Genomic DNA, 20,495 nt, shown 5'->3' on the forward strand with positions numbered 1-20,495 from the left:
AGTGCCAGCTTATTTAGGAATTGTCACTTCTAAAATATTTTGGCAATAAATTTTGAAACTAGGGAAGAAGCAGTTGAAATAAGTTGAATTGCAAAAGTGCAGTGGTCATTTGTTTCGCAAGCACTATCAGTTTCCAGATAAAATTTTATGCCTACTCCTGTACATGTCAAATTATGTAATGTGGCAGTCTTAAGATCTGCAACAGGTGGATGGTCAATATGTATTGAAGATATTACAACAACGCACGTGTCATAAAAGGAAATAATATTTAAAATAGGTGGAGGTGCGAGCAGCTTCAGGGTAGTTGGAGAGAGAGAGAGAGAGAGAGAGAGAGAGAGAGAGAGAGAGAGAGAGAGAGAGAGAGAGTGTGTGTGTGTGTGTGTGTGTGTGTGTGTGTGTGTGTGTGTGTGTTTTTTGCTTGCAGGTGTAGATTGATGTTATAGTTAAGCCTTCCTGTTTTGTGATTTTTTTGACTGCATTTAATATTACTATGCTTTGTTATGGCTGTATGGTTATGAAAGAATTTGTTTAAACAGGACGGCAGCAAAATGTACGAGAACTTCAAAGGTGGAAATGGAAAGTGTTTCCCGGAAATAAGAGCTGGTGGTGACTGTCCTGTTTCACCTCTGGAACTGCTTCAAACTTCTGTTGCCCAGTCAGAAATTTCATTTGGTTGTCCACCTGTTTTGAGAGACATCTCCAATAATTCACCAGTTACATCACAAAGTACATCTCCAGGTGATGTGAGCAGGGTAGTTGCTGATCCGTGCAGTAGCTCGGATACAGAAGGTGAAGTAAGCCTCTCTGATGGCTTAAGATTGAGAAGACTGTGGGTGACTGAGAAAGATTGGTTGAACAAAGAGATCCCTGAATTAAGAGAGGTCAGAGATTTGTTGGAGGATGATGCAAGTGTTCTGGCAGAAGAGGATGATGGTGCTGGTTGCCCTTTGCCAAGCACGCCAGAAGATGAACATCTTTTGGACTGTGAGGTAAGTTGTGAAGCTTCAATTAATTATGTGGGTAAGTTTAGGTAATTCCACTATAAATCATAAGAAATCTCGTTTCTTCTCCTGGGGTCTACCTGCATATATTTTCATAGCTACAAGAGCGTGCTGAAAGTTTCTCAGATTGACACAAATATGATACTGATAAGAATGACTTAATTTTTGTGTTATGGCGTAAGTAAAGGGTCAACATGCAGAATATATTTGCTTGTATGGCTTTCTAGTGTAGTTGCGGTGTGTACATTTAGCTCAATTGGATGAACTAGAATAGTGTATGTTCACAAAAATAATTTTCTTGGAGGGCGGTGGTGTTCCTGCAAATGGCAGTTTGTTCATAAGTTTGGGAAAGTTTTTAATGACTTGGCTCTTTGCAGTAGTTCTGAGTGATGGAATTAAACAGGACTGTATTTATCATGAAGGTGATAAATGTGAGGTATCTCAAAACTGCAATGATACATGGAAAAAAAAAATAGTTCACAACATGGGAAAGAAAATTTGCTATATATTTTTGAATGCTCAATATTTTAAGGTGTAAGACACAGCTGATTCTATAAGAATATCAGAGGGAAGAGTACAGTACTTTTTATTAGAATTATGTTACAACTTCATACAAGGTGGATGACAGGTTTCTTGAACGTTGACCAAAATGCAAATAGGAAACAAATTTCATAGCAATGTTTGAGCTGTTCAAAAGAAATTCAAATGATTTTCTACTGTAGCTGAATGATGGGACCACAGAACCATGTCAAAAATAATTGTAAATTAAAGCACTGGCTGGAAACTAGTGGCCCTGCACAAAAGTTTTATTTCATATGCCAGAAGGTTATTGTCTTTGATTTCTGGGATACAGAAGTCTCCTGTTGTTACACTGCAAAGGGTGAAACAATAACAGGGGTATACTTTGCCAATATGAGAGAAGAGGCCTGGGCTATGAAGATCAAATAATTTGATTAGAATAATAATGTGACTGTTAAGGTAATTTGCCAGTAAGAATATGGAGAGATATGAGTTATAAATTATTGGAATATTCACTGTATTTTCCAGACTCAACTATTCCTTCACCTAAAGAAATTTGCAGTTGGAAGGATTTTAAATTTCAATGATATTATGGCAGCCAGAGGTGGATATTTTTGACTTCCCAAAATTTCACTCCTGTGATGTAGTTCACAGACTGGAAAACATGGAACAAAGTAAATAGACTGAAGAGGACTATGTTGACTAATCAGTGCATTTTTACATAAACAAATTTCACTGCTCAGTAAGGAATTTTTCGTCTTGCCTTTGTACTGTCAAAGTGCTTGATGACTAAACAGGACCAATCTTTCACTACTACAGAAGAAACATGTAGGTTGTAGTGTTTTCAGACATCATTGTTTGTTGAACTGCTCCATCTTTTTCTTAATTTCCATTTGATTCAGCATTTGCTTTGGATACAGGAGTCACATTGACTTGTAATCCATCAGTCTGATTTTTGCAAGAATTAAATGAAAATGGGAAAACAAGGGGCTACTTATTATGAGCAAAATATTTTAGATACCATTACAGTGTCCATAGACAAGTCTCTCAATTTTTTTAATCACATTATTGGACTGTGAGGTTCATGACTCAATACAAAACAAACCTTTCTCAGAAATTTGTCAGATATTCATGTTACTCAAGTGTTATGTCACTTGCTCACTCGTGCTGGGGCCATTGTGAAGTTCATGTGGGTTCCTGATCATCGTGGTCTGCCAGGTAATGAGGCTGCTGCCCAGTCTGCAGTCCTCGGTACTCAGTCCACTAGTTCCTATATTCCCTCCAATTATATCTGCATGCCATCTGTCATGAGTTGGTGTCGCTTTGGCATCGTCATTGGTCCTCCCTTCATGGGAATAAATGCCATATTATTAAGCCTGTCCCAACGCCTTGGACAACTTCATCCTCCCGCCGGGAGGAGATCATTTTAACTAGGTCGCATATTGAGCACTGCCTTTTTAGCCATTGTCATTTAAGTGGTGCCCACCACAACTTTATACACATTGTGCCCATTTTTTTAACTGTCCACCATATTCTGATGGAATGCCCATTTTTTTAACCATTTACATTCTCACTTGGGTTTGTCTGTGTTATTGGTCATTTTAGCAAATGACATGTGGGCTGTTGACTGTGTTTTACTTTCTATTCATCATAGCAATATGGCTAAGGCCATTTAATTTTTAGTTCTGGACCTTGGTTTCTGTACAGTCTTTTTTAGCGCTTTCTCCACGTCCCTGTTTTTAGCTGTCATACGTCACTTGGGATTGACGTATAACTGTTTTTTAACTCCACTCTGTCTGTGTGTTCTCTAGTTCTGAGTTGGGCGTGTACGATCCCCAGTTGTTTTTGCGACACAAAACAAAACAAACTGAAGTGTTATTTCCATGGATGAATGGAAATTTAACTGATGAAATCACTAATTTGCACCTGTAGTAAGCTTTCAATAGCTTGTAATTGAGGAGTTATTTTAGTTTTATTCACTTATTACTCATAATTTTTGTAATAAAACACATGTAAAGATTTTGTATTTTAAACAAAAATTCATAGCTGTTAATTGCTTTATTGCAGATTCCAATTTATTGATTGACTGTATATATGAGTTTCAATTTACTGGACGAATGCTGTGGTGTTTGTGATTCTTTTGGGCAATTAAGGCTGCTGTCATAGAAGTATTAAATTATTTTAGTCATTATTTGCTGTATAATAATTTGAAATGTTGAGAAAGTGGTATTGTAGAGAGAAAAAGTATTTTCCACTCAGATACATTAGTAGAAATTACACAAAAAGTGAAAGTACAATGAAATGGGACAATCTGTAAATTCTAGAGCCTAAAGTTTTTGATGTGGTGGTGTCGTCATCCTCAATCTGCAGAATGGTTTGATTCAGCTATACACACTGGTCTATCCTGTGAGAGTCCTTTCATCTCCAAATAACTATTGTGTCCCGTATCTAATTGAAACTGCTTACTGTATTCATACCTTGGTCTGCCTCTACAATCTCCCTCCCTCTCCCCCCCCCCCCCCCCCCCTCAATTCCTCTTTCAGAAACACTTTTATTGCTACAAGAAGTATGCATTTTGTATCCTCCCTACTTTGGCCATCATCAGTTATTTCACTACTAAAATAGCAAAACTCATCTAGTGTCTCAGTTCCTCACCTGCTCTCCACAGAATTGATAGATTTGACTTTATTTCACTACCCTATTGTTACTGTTGTTGATGATTATCTTATAACCTCTTTAAAGATACTGTCCATTCCATTTAGCTTTTTTAAAGTTGTTTGTCTCTGAGAGAATTAAAATGTCATTGGCAAACCTCAGAGTGTTTATTTCATCTCTCTGGATTTTAATTCCTTTTCCAAGTTTCTCCTTCATTTCCTCTACTGCATGTTTAATGTACAGATTCAGTAACATTAGGGACAGGCTACAACCCTGTCTCACTCTTTAAGCTGTAGTCTGCTTTCTGTGCAAGCTGTATATAACCTTTTGCTCCCTGTATTTTATCCTTGCTACCTTCATGATTTCAAAGAGTTTATTCCACACAATGTCAAGTTTCATCTAAATTTACAAATGCTGTTGATGTAGGTTTGCCTTTCTTTAACCTATCCTCTAAGATAAGATGCTGGGTCAGTATTGCTTGCATGTTTCCTATATTTCTCTGGAACCCAGACTGATGGTCTTCAATTCTTCTGTAAATAATTTGTCAGTATTTTGCAACCATAATTAATTAAACCGATAGTTCAGTAATATTCACACTTGCCAGCAGCAGATTTCTTTGGAATTGGAATCATTACATTCATGAAGTTTGAGGATATTTCACCTCCCACATACATCCTGTACACCAGATGGAATTGTTTTCTGTCATGACTGGCTCTACTGAGGTCTCAATTCTAAGGGAATGTCACCTACTCCAGGGTTCTCATTTCCACTTGGGTCTTTCAGTGCTCTGTCAAATTCTTCACACATTATAGTATCTCCCATCTCTTGTTCACCTCAAGTTCATTTACATTGTAGAGCCCCTCTGTATATTGTTTCTACCATTGAGCTTTCCCTTCTTTGCGTCATACTGGTTTCCGGGCAGAGTTCTTGATATTCATACAGTTTTTCTCTTTCCTCCAAAGATCTCTCTAATCTTCCTATAGGAAGTATATATCTTTTCCCTAATTATACATGCTTCTACAGCTGTGCATTTGTTCCCTATCCATACCTGCTTAGCCACTTTGCACTTTCTGCCAATCTAATTTTTTAGATGTCTGCATTCCCTTTCACCTCCTCAATTTAGTGCCTTCTCCTTTCATCAATAAAATTCAGTATCTCTTGTGTCATAAAAAGTCTATTAGAAGTTCTATTTGATCATCTGCTGCCTTCATTATTTCATATATCAACGCTAACCATTTGTCTTGTACTGAATTCCCTTTTTCTATTTGTCAAATATTGGCTAATGGTCCCTTTGAAACTCCCCATCTCTGGTTCCTTCAATTTATCCTGTTCCCACCTAGTTAATTTTTTTCAGTTTTAATCTATAGTTCATACCAATAACCCCAGGTCTCTTCCACATACACAACTTTATCAGAAATATCAATGGTGGTGATTAAAGTATGCTCTGTGCTATGTACTACCAGGTGACTTCATCTTTCATTCCTTCCCCCAGGTCCACGTTCTCGTACTATTTTTCCTTCTCTTCTTTCTTACTATCAGATTCCGGTCTGTGACCGTTAAATTTTCCTTTCCCTTAACTATTGGAATTATTTCTTTTATTTCATCATACACTCCTGGAAATGGAAAAAAGAACACATTGACACCGGTGTGTCAGACCCACCATACTTGCTCCGGACACTGCGAGAGGGCTGTACAAGCAATGATCACACGCAAGGCACAGCGGACACACCAGGAACCGCGGTGTTGGCCATCGAATGGCGCTAGCTGCGCAGCATTTGTGCACCGCCGCCGTCAGTGTCAGCCAGTTTGCCGTGGCATACGGAGCTAAATCGCAGTCTTCAACACTGGTAGCATGCCGCGACAGTGTGGACGTGAACCGTATGTGCAGTTGACGGACTTGGAGCGAGGGCGTATAGTGGGCATGAGGGAAGCCGGGTGGACGTACCGCCGAATTGCTCAACACGTGGGGCGTGAGTTCTCCACAGTACATCGATGTTGTCGCCAGTGGTCGGTGGAAGGTGCACGTGCCCGTCGACCTGGGACCGGACCGCAGCGACGTACGGATGCATGCCAAGACCGTAGGATCCTACGCAGTGCCGTAGGGGACCGCACCGCCACTTCCCAGCAAATTATGGACACCGTTGCTCCTGGGGTATCGGCGAGGACCATTCGCAACGGTCTCCATGAAGCTGGGCTACGGTCCCGCACACCGTTAGGCCGTCTTCCGCTCACGCCCCAACATCGTGCAACCCGCCTCCAGTGGTGTCGCGACAGGCGTGAATGGAGGGACGATTGGAGACGTGTCGTCTTCAGCGATGAGAGTCGCTTCTGCCTTGATGCCAATGATGGTCGTATGCGTGTTTGGCGCTGTGCAGGTGAGCGCCACAATCAGGACTGCATACGACCGAGGCACACAGGGCCAACACCCGGCATCATGGTGTGGGGGGGCGATCTCCTACACTGGCCGTACGCCTCTGGTGATCGTCGAGGGGACACTGAATAGTGCACGGTACGTCCAAACCGTTATCTAACCCATCGTTCTACCATTCCTAGACCGGCAAGGAAACTTGCTGTTCCAACAGGACAATGCACGTCCACATGTATCCCGTGCCACCCAACGTGCTCTAGAAGGTGTAAGTCAACTACCCTGGCCAGCAAGATCTCTGGATCTGGCCCCCATTGAGCATGTTTGGGACTGGATGAAGCGTCGTCTCACGCGGTCTGCACGTCCAGCACGAACGCTGGTCCAACTGAGGCGCCAGGTGGAAATGGCATGGCAAGCCGTTCCACAGGACTACATCCAGCATCTCTACGATCGTCTCCATGGGAGAATAGCAGCCTGCATTGCTGCGAAAGGTGGATATACACTGTACTAGTGCCGACATTGTGCATGCTCTGTTGCCTGTGTCTATGTGCCTGTGGTTCTGTCAGTGTGATCATGTGATGTATCTGACCCCAGGAATGTGTCAATAAAGTTTCCCCTTCCTGGGACAATGAATTCACGGTGTTCTTATTTCAATTTCCAGGAGTGTACATTCTTTCAGTATCTTCCATCTGTGAAGTTAGTTGGTGTATAACCTTATACTATCTGGGCTACAATAATGTGCTCACTTTGCTGTTAGTAGTAGCTTACCTGCACTCTTATTTTCTTATTTGTTATTAGACCTACTCCTGCAATCGCCCCTATTGGATTTTGTGTTCTTGACCCTGTACTCGACTGACCAGAAGTCCTGTTCTTCCTGCAACCACAGTTCACTAATTCCCACTTCATTTAACTTCAGTATAACCATTTATAATTTTTAAATTTTGTAATCTCCCTACCCAGTTTATAGTTCCAATATTCCACACTTGGCCTGTAGAATACCAGTTTTGTTTTTCCTGATGACTGTTTCTTCTTGAATAGTCACCTCCAGGAGATCTGAATGGGGGCTACTTTACCTCCAGAATATTTTACCTAAGAGGATGTCATCATTTAACCCTATAGAAGATCTGCATATCTCAGGAAAAATTGTGGGTTTAGTTCCCCCCTCCTGTCCGTCTGTGTTCTGCCCTGTTGGACACCTTTATCCAGTAAAACAGTGTGCCTCAGGGTTCCGTCCTGAGTGTCATCCTCTTTGCTATCGCCATTAACCCTATAACGGCCTGTCTCCAGCCAGGCATCTCTGGCACACATTTTGTTGACGATTTTGCCATCTATTGTAGTTCTCCACGGATCTGTCTCTTTGAGTGGCGTCTTCAGTGATGACTCGATCATTTTTATTCGTGGAGCATCGACAGTGGCTTTTGTTTTTTCACAGACAAAACTGTTTGTATGAATTTCTGGCAGTGCAATTGGTTTCTCCCACCATCTTTACAACTTGGGCCTGTTGCTCTTTCATTTCTTGAAGCTATAAAACTCCTGGGAATCTTGCTCGATAGGAAACAGCCTTGGTCCTCCCACGTGTCTTACCTGGCAGTGCGCTGTACATGGTCCCTCTGTGTCCTGTGTGTCATCAATGGTATTTCCTGGTATGGAGATCAAACCACCACCTCTGTATCAGTCCCTCATACGTTATTAAGCCTCCCCCCAACAGCTTGGATGATCACCTCTCGGCACTCCCACTGTGAGGAAGTCATTTTAACTAGGTTGCGTATTGGGCACTGCCATTTTAGCCATCGTCATTTGTTATGTGGCGCTCCCCCGTCACTTTGTACATATTACGTCCAAGTTTTAACTGTCCACCATTTCCTGATGGAATGCGCATTTGTTAACCATTTACATGCCCACTTGGGTTTGCCATCCGAGTTATTGGCCATTTTAGCAAACGACACGCAGGCTGTCAACCGCATTTTACTTTTTATCCTTCATAGCACTATGGTGAAGGCCATTTAAAATTTGTTCAGGACCTCTGTTTATGGTGTATTTTATAGACTCTTCTCCACTTCCCTGTTTTTAGCTGTCTTCTCTTAGATTGATTGGGATTGATCTGTAGTCTTTTTTAACTTCTCTCTGTCTTTGAGTTCTATAGTTTTGACATGGGTGTGTATGACCCTATTTGTTCTTGAGCCCTAAAAATAAAACAGGCAAACAAAAACAAAATCCCCAAACATGTAGACAAAACTTTTCCAGTTAATGATTGTCACCTGAAGAAAAACTGGCTATCCTAATGTCCTATTACCACTTCAGTTTTGAAGTTTAGATTACACTTTCAGTGTGTCAAAATACTTTTAGAACCACTTACTGTGGCCACTATGTATAACGGGTTCACATAAATGGGACTTTGTGCTTTTGTTAATGCAAAGAAAAATAACTCTCAGTATGCTTAAGTATGGTGAGCCAGAATTAAGGTGTGAAATATAAGGTTGTCTTAACTACAGAATAATATAACATGTTTAGCACAATGTCCATACACCATACAGGTGCACATTTATTCGCTGTGTGGACAGTGCCAATATCCCATAGAGGTACAGCTTTTCCTTTTCCTGAAATATAAGGCCCTGCATGCTAAAAACTTTCTGGCTGTAGGATAGCCCTAGTAGTAATTATTTTGTCCTCTAGCCGCAGGAGGAGTCGATTTACAAGTGTGACTTTACTGAAATTGTTGTAGGACTATCAGAAGACTAGTTATCGAAACTGTCATACAGAACAGAAAGGGACTTGCAACAAGCTTAAAAACAAGAAAGCTGATGCGAAATGATTTTTTCGATAGGTTGTTATTTGAGCATTAAGATAGAAAAACAAACATGTTGTATATTGCCACTCCATAAAACATCAGGCAACTACCAAAGAGGTTTCTATATTATAGTGACCCAGGAGTAAAGGGGCAATGCTGAGGTAGTGTAGTGATGGCTGGAGGAAGTGTTGATTGGGGGTGGCTAGGACGACTCTGCTGCAAGATAAATAATATTTTATTTGTCTTGGATTACAACATAGGAGTGCTGTGGCATCCTTGGATAAGCCCTCTGCAGGCAATGCCAATGATGTGGAAAGCCACATAGTTGCTACAGCAGATTGACGTCCATGTCCTGCTTTGCTGAAACTGTTAACCTCTCTCAGCAGCGTGTGCCTGAGGTAGCACTATGTGGCCTCTATTGAGCAGTATCAGTGAAGTGTTGTGTGTCTGCTGAGTTCCTGTAAGTAGGCACAGCTACTGGGTTAGGTGCTTGCCCTGGTGTGGAGGGATGGTAGCAGTACTGCTCTGGCTGTGAACTGTTCTCTCAAAGGCAGAACTTCTGCACTGCTGTGGGCCCTCAGGGATGGCTTCCCATGTTGTCAAAGTCTGCCGTCATGGAATTGTGCCCAGGTCTGGCAGAGCTGACTGCCCAGTGTGACCTCTGCTGCTGGCTGGCCCGTAGTATGCTGGAAGCCAATGTGGACCCATTGTCATGGAGGGTGCTGCCAGACTGCGCATAACTTTTCTGGAAGGCGAGGATATTTATAGTGATTAGCAGTGCACTTGTTTTGCTATTACGCTGATTCCAGGCATGTACATGTCAACTGATCGGTGTCCCTATGGTGTGGAAATACACCACAGGCAAATCCATTGTTGCAAAGCCTTGCTATCACATTACCATGACTGTGCAGCTTAACCTGGCTGGCTTGCTGTGTACAAACAAGCTCACATGTGGAGTAACATATCAGCCTCTCTCTGCCCATCTGCTTTCCTCACACATGGCTGCCATGGTGCTGCTTCAATTTAGTAATGCCCAAAATTTAGTGATGGTGTTGCATACCTCCCCTCTTTGAGATGACCTGGACCACAGGTCTAACCCATGCATGACTATTCTACAACTAAAGACTTCACCATAAAGTTAAGACATAGGTTATTTACAGTTTTTCCTCATACGTCAAACAACAGAACTCTGAAATAGGCCACATTCTCAGCCCACTGGCACCATTGGTCTTTACACTACTCCATAAAATCTCCATTCTCACTGAGGTACCCTTTGAATATTCAGCAACCATTCATGTGAATATTCCCTAATTGCACCAATTTCAGCCCTACCTGAGACTTCTTGTCTTTCAAATCACAATTAATTAAATTTTACAGTAACTCTCTCTGATTACTGTTTCTAGTTTTTGCACTCACCGCACCCTGTCATGTAGGAGTGGTTAACCAGTCCTGCGGTATCTGATGTACCGAAGGATCACACAGTTGAGTGACCCTCCATCTAAGGTAGATGAAGGATTGGTACCTGTAGTTTTGACACTTGCAGTCTTGATCATGTACTGCTGCTCCTCTTGAACTGTAGAACATGTGAAAGCACTTGTTCCACTGAAACATTCCTCTGTTGTGTGTCTGAGTTGGTTCAGGGACAGGATTAGATTAGGATTCAATGTTTCCTTCAGGTAGGTCAGATTTTTCACTCAAAGGGTTGCTAGTGGCTTCTCTGGCCAGTACAACTGTGGCTGCATAATGTTCAGCTTAGTTTCCCTCATAAAAGAAGCTGATGGGTGAAACATATGCCTGGTGATGTCACAATCTGTTCCATTAATGATTATTTCACTCCTGTATAAATCCATATGTTCACCTCTCCCGAGCTTACTATGCTCATAGCTATTTGCAACTACTACTTCGGTACTGTTTACAGAAAATAACTAGTGTGAACCTGTTTGCTGAAAATAGGGTCGCAGCTCAAGTGTGACATATGAACAATCCTGACCTTCTGCTATACCCTTGAACACTCTCGCACATTGCTGGTACCCATACGTGCCTACCGCCCAGGTCGGGGTGATAGCAACGTTCTCCCTATGACAAGGTTGGCGTTAAGTTACTGACATCAGCACATGACTGCCACCATCTTCTGTTTTTACTTGCACAAATTTCGCCAAGTTCCCCATTTACTAGCTATGCATGTATTTTGTAATATTTGAATCTGGCTCATCTGTTGCTAATTGGAAACTGTATCAGTAAATAGTCACGCTAGATCTTTTTCTGATCTAAACGGCTGCCGTATGGTAATACAGTGGTAGATTAGATTTGTCTGGTTCAAGTACCAGTTCTAATTCCAGCAGCAACTCCTCCTGCACTTTCTATAGGCCTACCAAAACAGTAACTCCCCTCATCTTTTGCTTCAACCCATGGCAACATGGGACAGGAAACTCCCCATCACTCCCCTCCCCTACCAAAAGTTCTGCAGTTACATAGACAAGCAAAAGAAAACGCAACATAATTTGCATAAAAGACGAAACTTCTCCCTCTGTTTTCATTTTATATTGGAATAATAATCACCTATGTTTCTAAAGAACATGTACACACTAATCCAAACAAACATTATTCACTCTTACTTCTGTGGCTTTAACCTACACAACTTCCTGTACAGATTGCGCAAGATTTCTACACTTCCTCTCCTTTGTACTACCCATACTCTCAGCATCAACAGACGACACCTATGTCAACTCATCTGGAGCACTTCGAAACTGCTGCAGATGCCTCACATGAACAATGAACAATAATTGAGATTCAGTAAAACAGAAACATGTTTACCAGCAGTGTTGTTTAAACTACCTGAAATTGCCCTTGGTAATGAGTTAAAGATCTTTTGGTCTTACCCTTCGGAAAGTATGGGTTCAGTAACATTAACATCTGACTGACTTCATACTGTGGTAACCTGCCCACACAATTCCCCAGCTGCTGTTGGTATTTACTTCCTGCGCAGATTTACCTCAGTTTTATATTAGTAGCTTTATTCATTCATAGATCCTTTCTTACAAGGATAGAGGACATGTCAAAGTATTTAAAAGTTAAGGCCAATTTAAAATAAGCTAATTCATATACACATACATTTACAGATTTCTGGTTAGACAATCATTAGATTTACTCCTGGAATACAATACTTTTTTTTACAAATAACTTACTAAATTATGTATTGCCACACTGTTCACTCATCTCTCTCTCTCTCTCTCTCTCTCTCTCTCTCTCTCTCTCTCTCTCTCTCTCTCTCTCTCTCTCTCTCATTCACTGTGCGGGCACGCGTGGACGCCCCCCCCCCCCCCCCCCCCCCCACACACACACACACACACACACAATTGTGTGACATGTTGAGCTCAGAAAGAGGAAGAGGTGTTAGTATTGCACAATGCATAGCTTGGGGGAAAGTTTGTCTAGAAAAGTAAAAAGCATGGTGTGAAGGTGTTATGTGGAATGTTGAATGATTTATTATTAATATTAATATTATTATTATTTATTTGTATAATTTTTGTCTTTTAGCAAAATCCTCAAGACTCCATGCCATTGCCATGACTCAGCTCTGTTATATCAAACAGTACATCATATGCCTCCCATAAACAACCTTTTATGAATAGACTTTTGAATAATATGCACTCACAACAAAGGTTAAATATACATCCCAATCAGTATGGTGAATGCCCACATAGTCTCTCAGCAACTTCCTCACTGTGCATTGTACACTTTTTCCTACTGCTGGCCTCAGGGTGCAATGGACTCATGCTTAACTTTTTAAACTTCAGCAAATTACACATTTTCTTTAACTAATCGGACATAGTTTGTCCCTTGATCAGTGGTCATAGCTTCTGGCACCCCAAATTTGAGCACCTACTTATTGGACAATGCCTCTGCCACTGTTACTGCCAGTTAAAGATTGCAATCATTTCCACATATCTAGAAAAATGATCAATACTGGTTAACACATACAGATTAGTGGCTGGAGTCTTGTTGAACTGCCCATGGACATCCAACCCAATCATTCTGAAAGGCTCTGTTGCTTCTGATAACCTCTGGAAAAGTATTAACTTACGGCTCATACCTGCACACTGCACATAACTCTTCACATGCCGATCCACATCCTCTTTCCTGGTCTTCCACCAGTAGTGCTCTGCTGCTCAGCTATTCATTGTTCTCTTTCCTGGTCTTCCACCAGTAGTGCTCTGCTGCTCAGCTATTCATTGTTATACAACCCCAGTGTCTGGACAACATGTGGCCATGTGCTTCTTTCAGCTTTGCAGGCAATGCTACTGGTAGCCCCAACCTCACTGTCTTACAATAATCTGTCCCACCCAGTGAATTGCAGTTGCAATTTGTACTGTTTACGTTCAAAGTCAGCTCATTGCACTGCTTACCATTGTGCATGGTGTGACCCAGTGTCTGTATCACTGTTACTTTACAGCTTAAAACTATCCGCTTTTGTGTCTCTTCTACCAAGTGTGTGTAACACTTCATACTCGAATTCCCTTGACCTCAGTGCCCATCTAGTTAGTCTAGAAGACTAAGCCCCAACAATCACTTATGGACTGCATAGTCTGTTACTACTTTAAAACTCTTTCCGTATAAATAACACCTGAAATGTGTGATTCTGTAAATCACACTAAGCATCTCTTTCTCTGTTTTGCGTAGTTTTCCACTACTCTGCTTAACTGCCTAGAAGCGTATGCTGCCAGATTCTCCTTACCCTGACTGGAGGTGTCTGTTGCCGAGACACTGTCTTTCTTGTAGTCCAGGAAAATCAATTCAGGGCTTGATGTCAACTCTGTTAACTCCTTGAATGCATCTTGGCATTCAAACTTTACCTCATTTTTTAACAGTCACATAAGTGATCCTGCTATATTTGCAAACCCTTTCATGAATTTTCTACAATAATAATTCCCTAATCCCGGAAAGATGGTAACTCCTTGGTATTAGTAGGAATTGGAAATTTCCGTACTGCTTGTGTCAACCTTGTATCTGTGTTAACCTTTCACCCTAATAACATGCTGTAAATATGTACCTTCTTCTAATACAAAATGAAATTATTCCATGTTTAATGTTAAATTTATTGCTTGTACTCTTTTAAACACCTCTTGCAAACATTGTTTATACTCTGCCATACCCTTAGCAAAAATGGGTACATCATCCAGGTATACCATCAACTGGCAAGGCTGCAGTCTCCTCAGTACTTTGTCCAGCAAATGCTAAAATATTTCTGGGGCATTTTTCAAACCAAATGGCATCCTGTAATACTGAAAATGGCACCAGAGGACTGAGAACACTGTTTTGAGACTGCCCTCCAGATATGGTACCCATTCTTCAGATCTAAGGTAGAGAACTACTTGCGCAATCCCAGATCATCAGTAGTTTCAGTAATGTTTGGAAACGGATAGGCATCAGTTGTAGTTTTGCTGTTAAGATGACTATAGTCCCAACAGAATCTGTCTTCTGGCCCCATCTGGTGACCCCCCCCCCCCTCTCTCTCTCTCTCTCTCTCTCTCTTTCTCTTTCTTTTTACAGCTTCGATGGGTGCACTCTGTGGACTAGTGCTTTCCTCTGTTGCACCATCTGCTAACTGTACCGCAACTGATTCTTCTAATACTGGTTGCATACAATGCAGTATATAATAAGGTCTATGATGTACCAGCAACTCTGCTACAATGTTTTGTTTCATGCATTGCTGGTAAAGACCCTTGAGGCAACAACGAATCCTCAAATTCAAACAATAATTTCTCCATTTCCAGTCTAACTATACCTCTAAGATGCTCTAACTTTCTAAGGAATGAAGTTTTATTAACATTTTCCACATTACCCTGTTGCAATCTGACCAAGTTTCTACACATATTATACAGGTCTTCCAGATTAACTACCAACATTCCCTTGGTGAACTGTACTCCATCAATGCCTAAAACTATGTAAATTCACGGGCACTACTTTCCTGTCAAATTCCTCTTGTACGTGTGTTATGCTTCGCCATACAAAGCAATGTGATGTGTCTGATCATAATATTCTGCTAGCAGTTCTACCAATCACAGTGCATTAACAGACCATTCTGGTCCCACATTTACACATACCAACATCCCGGTACCTTGCAGCACAATAACATGCAAATTAATTTGTAGTGTTGTTGACTGTGAGTTAAGTGGTTCCATCCACTTGAGATTGGTGCACCTTGCATTCGTACTACATTGCAGACTGTCTCCTCTTGATGGAACGTTGCACACCTCAGTTCAGCTGTATGCCACGGAAGGTCACTTTTTACATACTGTGTTATCAGAAAGTCCAGTCCCAGGATCGTGCAGTAACTATCCCATACTCAGGGCACAACTTCTACACATTGTTAAAATGCTGTGTCCCCACATGAAAATCTATCATTGCTGAAACCAAAGATTCCACATCACTGTCTCCAACACTACGTAAAATTTTTCATGTATGTAATATTTCCTAATCAGTTAAGTTTGGGGTTTAAAATTATGCTAGACTGCAGTATAATTATTCTTTAAGTTTGCTGGAAAATTGCCAGTTCATGTACGCAATTGAAGAGGGGAGATAGCAGTGTTCAGTGTGTAATATACAAGGTGTGCAACTTTGCATTTGCCATTTTCCCCCAATATTTGAGGCTTTAATGAAACAAATTGGTTACACATGTAGTATTAAAAGTATTTTCCATCGCTGGCCATTACTTTCTCCCATCTTTCGGACAGTGTAAGAATCCCGCGTCGAAAAATTATTCATCTTTTGAAGCGTTCCACGAATCGATCCAATTTGTGACTTCTTCATGAGATCAGAAGTGTTGGTCAGCCAGGACATGTGCTATTGATCTAAATAGGTGATAGAGGGAGCAATGTCTGGAGAATACGGCAGGTGGGGTAGGACTTTCCATTGTAACACTTCCAAGCACGTTTTGACCTCTTTTGCAATGGGTCGAGAGTTGCTGTGCTGCAAAATCACTTTATCGTGCATCTTTCTCTATTGCGGCCGTTTGTCTTTTAATTCTCTGCTCAAACGCATTAATTGTGTTCGATAATGAGCACCTGTGCTTGTTTCTCTTGGTTTTAACACCTCATAGTACACGACGCTCAGCTGGTCCCACCAAATGCAGAGCATGATCTTGGGGCCGTGAATATTCGATTTGGCCATCGACGTGGAAGCATGGCCAGGATATCGCAATGATTTTTTTCGTTTATGGTTACCGTAATGAACACAATGAGATGCAGAAATCCATTCCGTTTTTGCCTCTGAAGCAACTGTTCACAAACACACAAATGCTGTTCAATATCTCTTGGTTTCAGCTCTCGCAGGACCCAAGTTCCTTCTTTTTGAATCGTGCCAATAGCCTTGAGACATTTTGAAATGGCTTGCTGTGTCACTCTCACTAATTGTGCCAATTCTTATTGAGTTTGACGTGAGTCTTCACTCAGCAATGTCTCCAATTCTGCATCTTTGAAAACATTATCTCTTCCATCACTATGCTGGTCTACGACGTTAAAATCACCACTTTGGAAGCATTGAAACCACTCAAGACACGTTCTTTCACTAATAGCGTCCTTATCATACGTACTTCAGAGCATTCCATGAGACTGAGCTGCTGTTTTCTTCATGTTGAAACAAAACAGTACCACCTCCCGCAAATGACGAGAATGAGGCTCATAAACTGACATTTTCAATCAAGAACAACTTTATAATGCCGACACACATCGACTAATGTTTGAATGAGGTTATGTTGATGGAGATCCAAGCTAACTGCCTGATATCTGCAATCTGTTTCTATCAACCGCTACTAACCGTTGTCGCCACTTATAGGCAAATGGCGAAAGCAAGTTGTACACCTAGTATTGTTTTTTTTTTTTTTTTTTTTGTTACTGTCAGTGTAAGTCCATATTTGCCTTCATTTACCCCCCCCCCCCCCCCCCCCCCCCCCCCCCCGAGTGGGCGTGCCTCTGTATAATGTGCATCAGTCACAAATAACATTGTCTTCGTACATTTTGTTATTGTTTTACAAGTGTGAGCCTGTACCTATTCCTTCATTATTGCTGCAGCTAATACAGTGATACGTCCAAATGAAGAGAAGTAATAGAAAAAAAACATCGAGCTAGGGGGGAAAAATTATCGATCTGTGCAAAAAACTGACCCAGATTCCGAGGTAGCAGCACAATTCCACAATGAAGCAGTCGTCTATGAGATAATTAGGAATCAGCTGGGAGCCGATGCAACTGCGCTATTTAATGCATAGTTATTCATTACAGTGGGGTAATACGTGTCAGTGGCAAGAGTGATATAATGGAAGTTCATTTTATTATTGGTTAATCAATCAGTGATTTAGCTCATATAATGGGTGTGTGTTTAATCATTGTTTAATTAAACTAAGATTAAACTGTGATGTTGCTCATACGTGTTTAGCTTGCTAACATAAAGGCATATATTCTTTACATGTGTACAAAGTATGCTGCACACCCTCTTTTATTGTAAAACGCAGCATGCCTGTTTGAGGGTTAAATATATAAAATGTAAAGCACTAGATTAAAGGAATACAGCAGGCTGTAAATGACATCTGAAGTACTGTTAAGTGTCCTGAGATAGAGATAGAGATGTTAGATGTATACCAATACCATGACACCAAATGAGAGTAATTCTTTTGATAACTTGCAGATGACTGAAGTTCTGAAAGCTGGTGTGCTTTCAGATGAAATTGATCTAGGAGCATTGGCGCCCAATGCTGCAGAACAAGTCGAGGAATTTGTCAGAAAAGTATGGGAAGCATCATGGAAAGTATGCCACTTCAGAAATTTACCTCAATGGCTGCAGGACAATGACTATTTACATGCTGGACATAGGCCACCCCTGCCAAGTTTTTATGCGTGCTTCAAGAGCATATTTCGCATTCATACAGAGACTGGGAACATATGGACACATTTATTGGGCAAGTAAACATTATTTTTGCTTAAAAAGATGAGCAACCTACTGAATGAGATACTTTCATTTAACTTTTGTTCCTTGGTATTTTATTCATAGGTTCTGCAATCTCATTTTAATGTATTGAACTTGGGGCAACAGAGACTTATGTATTGAGGGTAATGTCATTGAGTGGGAATAGCTTGCAGGTTATAAATTCTGAGATGAGAGTACATTGATAAAAGGAATAGGTATGAAAAGGTTTTCTATGCTCCCCTGTATCACTTACCATGCTTTATTTTTTGGTGCTTCGAGGTGGTACATAAGTCGTGCTCAATTTTGAAACCCATCAGAACATGTCTTTGCACCATGGTGTGAGTGTGAGTGAGTGTGAGTGAGTGAGTGAGTGAGTGAGTGTGTGTGTGTGTGTGTGTGTGTGTGTGTGTGTGTGTGTGTGTGTGTGTGTGTGTGTGTGTGTGTGGAGGGGGGGGGGGGGTTGATAGTCCTCGAATGGTTGTTCTGAAAATGCTAGATGTGTTAGTCTTGTGACAGTCTACATTTAGGCCATTGTAAAATTAAAATTTCCTCTATATTCAGTTAACTTTGGATTTGTTTTTATTTCATTCAGTTGTGATCAGCATTTCATAAGTTGATGTGTTCAATCGCTTGGAAAGGTAATTTACAACCAAAGGCAAGTTAATAACTAATGTGATCTTGTGTATTTGAAGTATGAGGGTCATTCAATCATCAGAGAGACAAATTTCTCTGGGGAAAAAGCTATTACTAGGGAAGTTCGGTACTGTTATGGCTTTAAGTTGGCATCGCTGGGATGAGCCCTGATCAACTGATGAGCAACCTACACTGTTTTGTTTATAACCTCAAAACTACATTTCAAGATGGCGAGTCCACTTGAAATGTCAACTTTAGTTGAACAGCGATCTGTTGTTTGTTTTTTACTTGCAGAAGGCGAGAAACCAGTGAATATATACTGTAGAATGTCTAAAGTATATGGTGAAGGTTGTATGAATCACGTAAATTTTTTACAAGTCGGTAGAACAGTTCAAAAAATGGCTACACCTCAGTGACTGACGAACACCATTCTGACCAACCAGTTGCAGTTTAAACTCCCTCACTTGACAGTTGAATTGATGACTTTATTCGTGCTGATCATTGTGTGACTGTGGAAATGACAGTTGATAAGGTTCAAGTTAGTATTGGTACAATTCATAACATTATCTGTCACAAGCTGAAGTACCACTAAATGTGCAGGATGGGTCCCAAAGGAGTTGACAGGGCTACACAAGGAAACGAGGTTGAGAGTGTGCACGGAGTGAAAGGAATGTTACGAAAGAGAAGGTGGTTCAAAGGAATGTTACGAAAGAGAAGGTGGTTCAAACATAAAGATAAGTTCTTTGCAGCCGGAATAAAAAAGCTTGTAGCCCATTGGAACATGTGCATAAATGTTCAAGGGGATTATGTTGAAAAGTAGAAAGTGTTGTTTTGTAAAAATAAACACTTTTCTCCAGACCAATTTCTCTCTAATTATTGAATGACCCTCGTATTACTTCATACCTCTGGGCTAAAATAACTTGTGTAAGTAGCTGTGTAAACTACTTAATTTGTTTGGTATTAGCTCCAAACTTTAATTAGGGAATGTTTCCAATATCATTCAGACTGGAGTCTGGTATGGCATGAACACAAATATCTTCTGCCGTAAACTGACCCATTCCATCATCTTTTGTTACATTGAAGTTGAAGTGCAACTTGTTCCTATGGTCTTTAATTAGAGCAGATTCTTGCTTCACAAATGCCCTTTTTAATCCAATTGACGAAACTAAACAAGCAGCAGTTGTTATGGCACTAGGCCAATTTATGAAGAGTAAGAAACAAATCCCTTTTCAGCCATAGTGATGTAGGTCTCCTGCTGGTAAGCAAAATCATTTCAGGACAACTTCAGTGTGGTCCTTTCAAAAGGACGGTTACCAACAGTTATAGGTTGCAGGAGTGCCCATATGGTAGTTTGTAGGGGTGCGGGACGTGGAGCTGGGCGTATGAGGTGTTCTTAATATTTTGGAAGATGAATGGTGTCTTGTAAGTATCCATAAATAAGTTCCAGTTCTTAACCTGTTAAAAATCTGTGTAATACTGACTTTTAAGTCATTTTTTTTTTTTGGAAGAAAAACATCTGACTACACTATAACACTACATTGTTTTCCTGTGCCTGAGAGCTGAGGGGGGGGGGGGG

At 40.9% G+C, this 20,495-nt stretch overlaps 1 protein-coding gene across 1 annotated transcript in view; it reads left to right on the forward strand.

Annotated features, from left to right (window-relative positions):
- Nucleotides 1-20,495, forward strand: part of LOC126297872 (adiponectin receptor protein-like) — a 74,731-nt gene that overhangs the window by 35,685 nt on the left and 18,551 nt on the right. The window contains exons 2-3 of the mRNA XM_049989163.1: nt 537-989; nt 18,008-18,278. Coding sequence (XP_049845120.1) covers nt 537-989; nt 18,008-18,278 — 724 coding nt within the window. The remainder of the gene's footprint in view (nt 1-536; nt 990-18,007; nt 18,279-20,495) is intronic.

Source organism: Schistocerca gregaria, chromosome X (genome assembly GCF_023897955.1).
Source record: "Schistocerca gregaria isolate iqSchGreg1 chromosome X, iqSchGreg1.2, whole genome shotgun sequence".
In the NCBI taxonomy this organism is placed as follows: domain Eukaryota; kingdom Metazoa; phylum Arthropoda; class Insecta; order Orthoptera; family Acrididae; genus Schistocerca; species Schistocerca gregaria.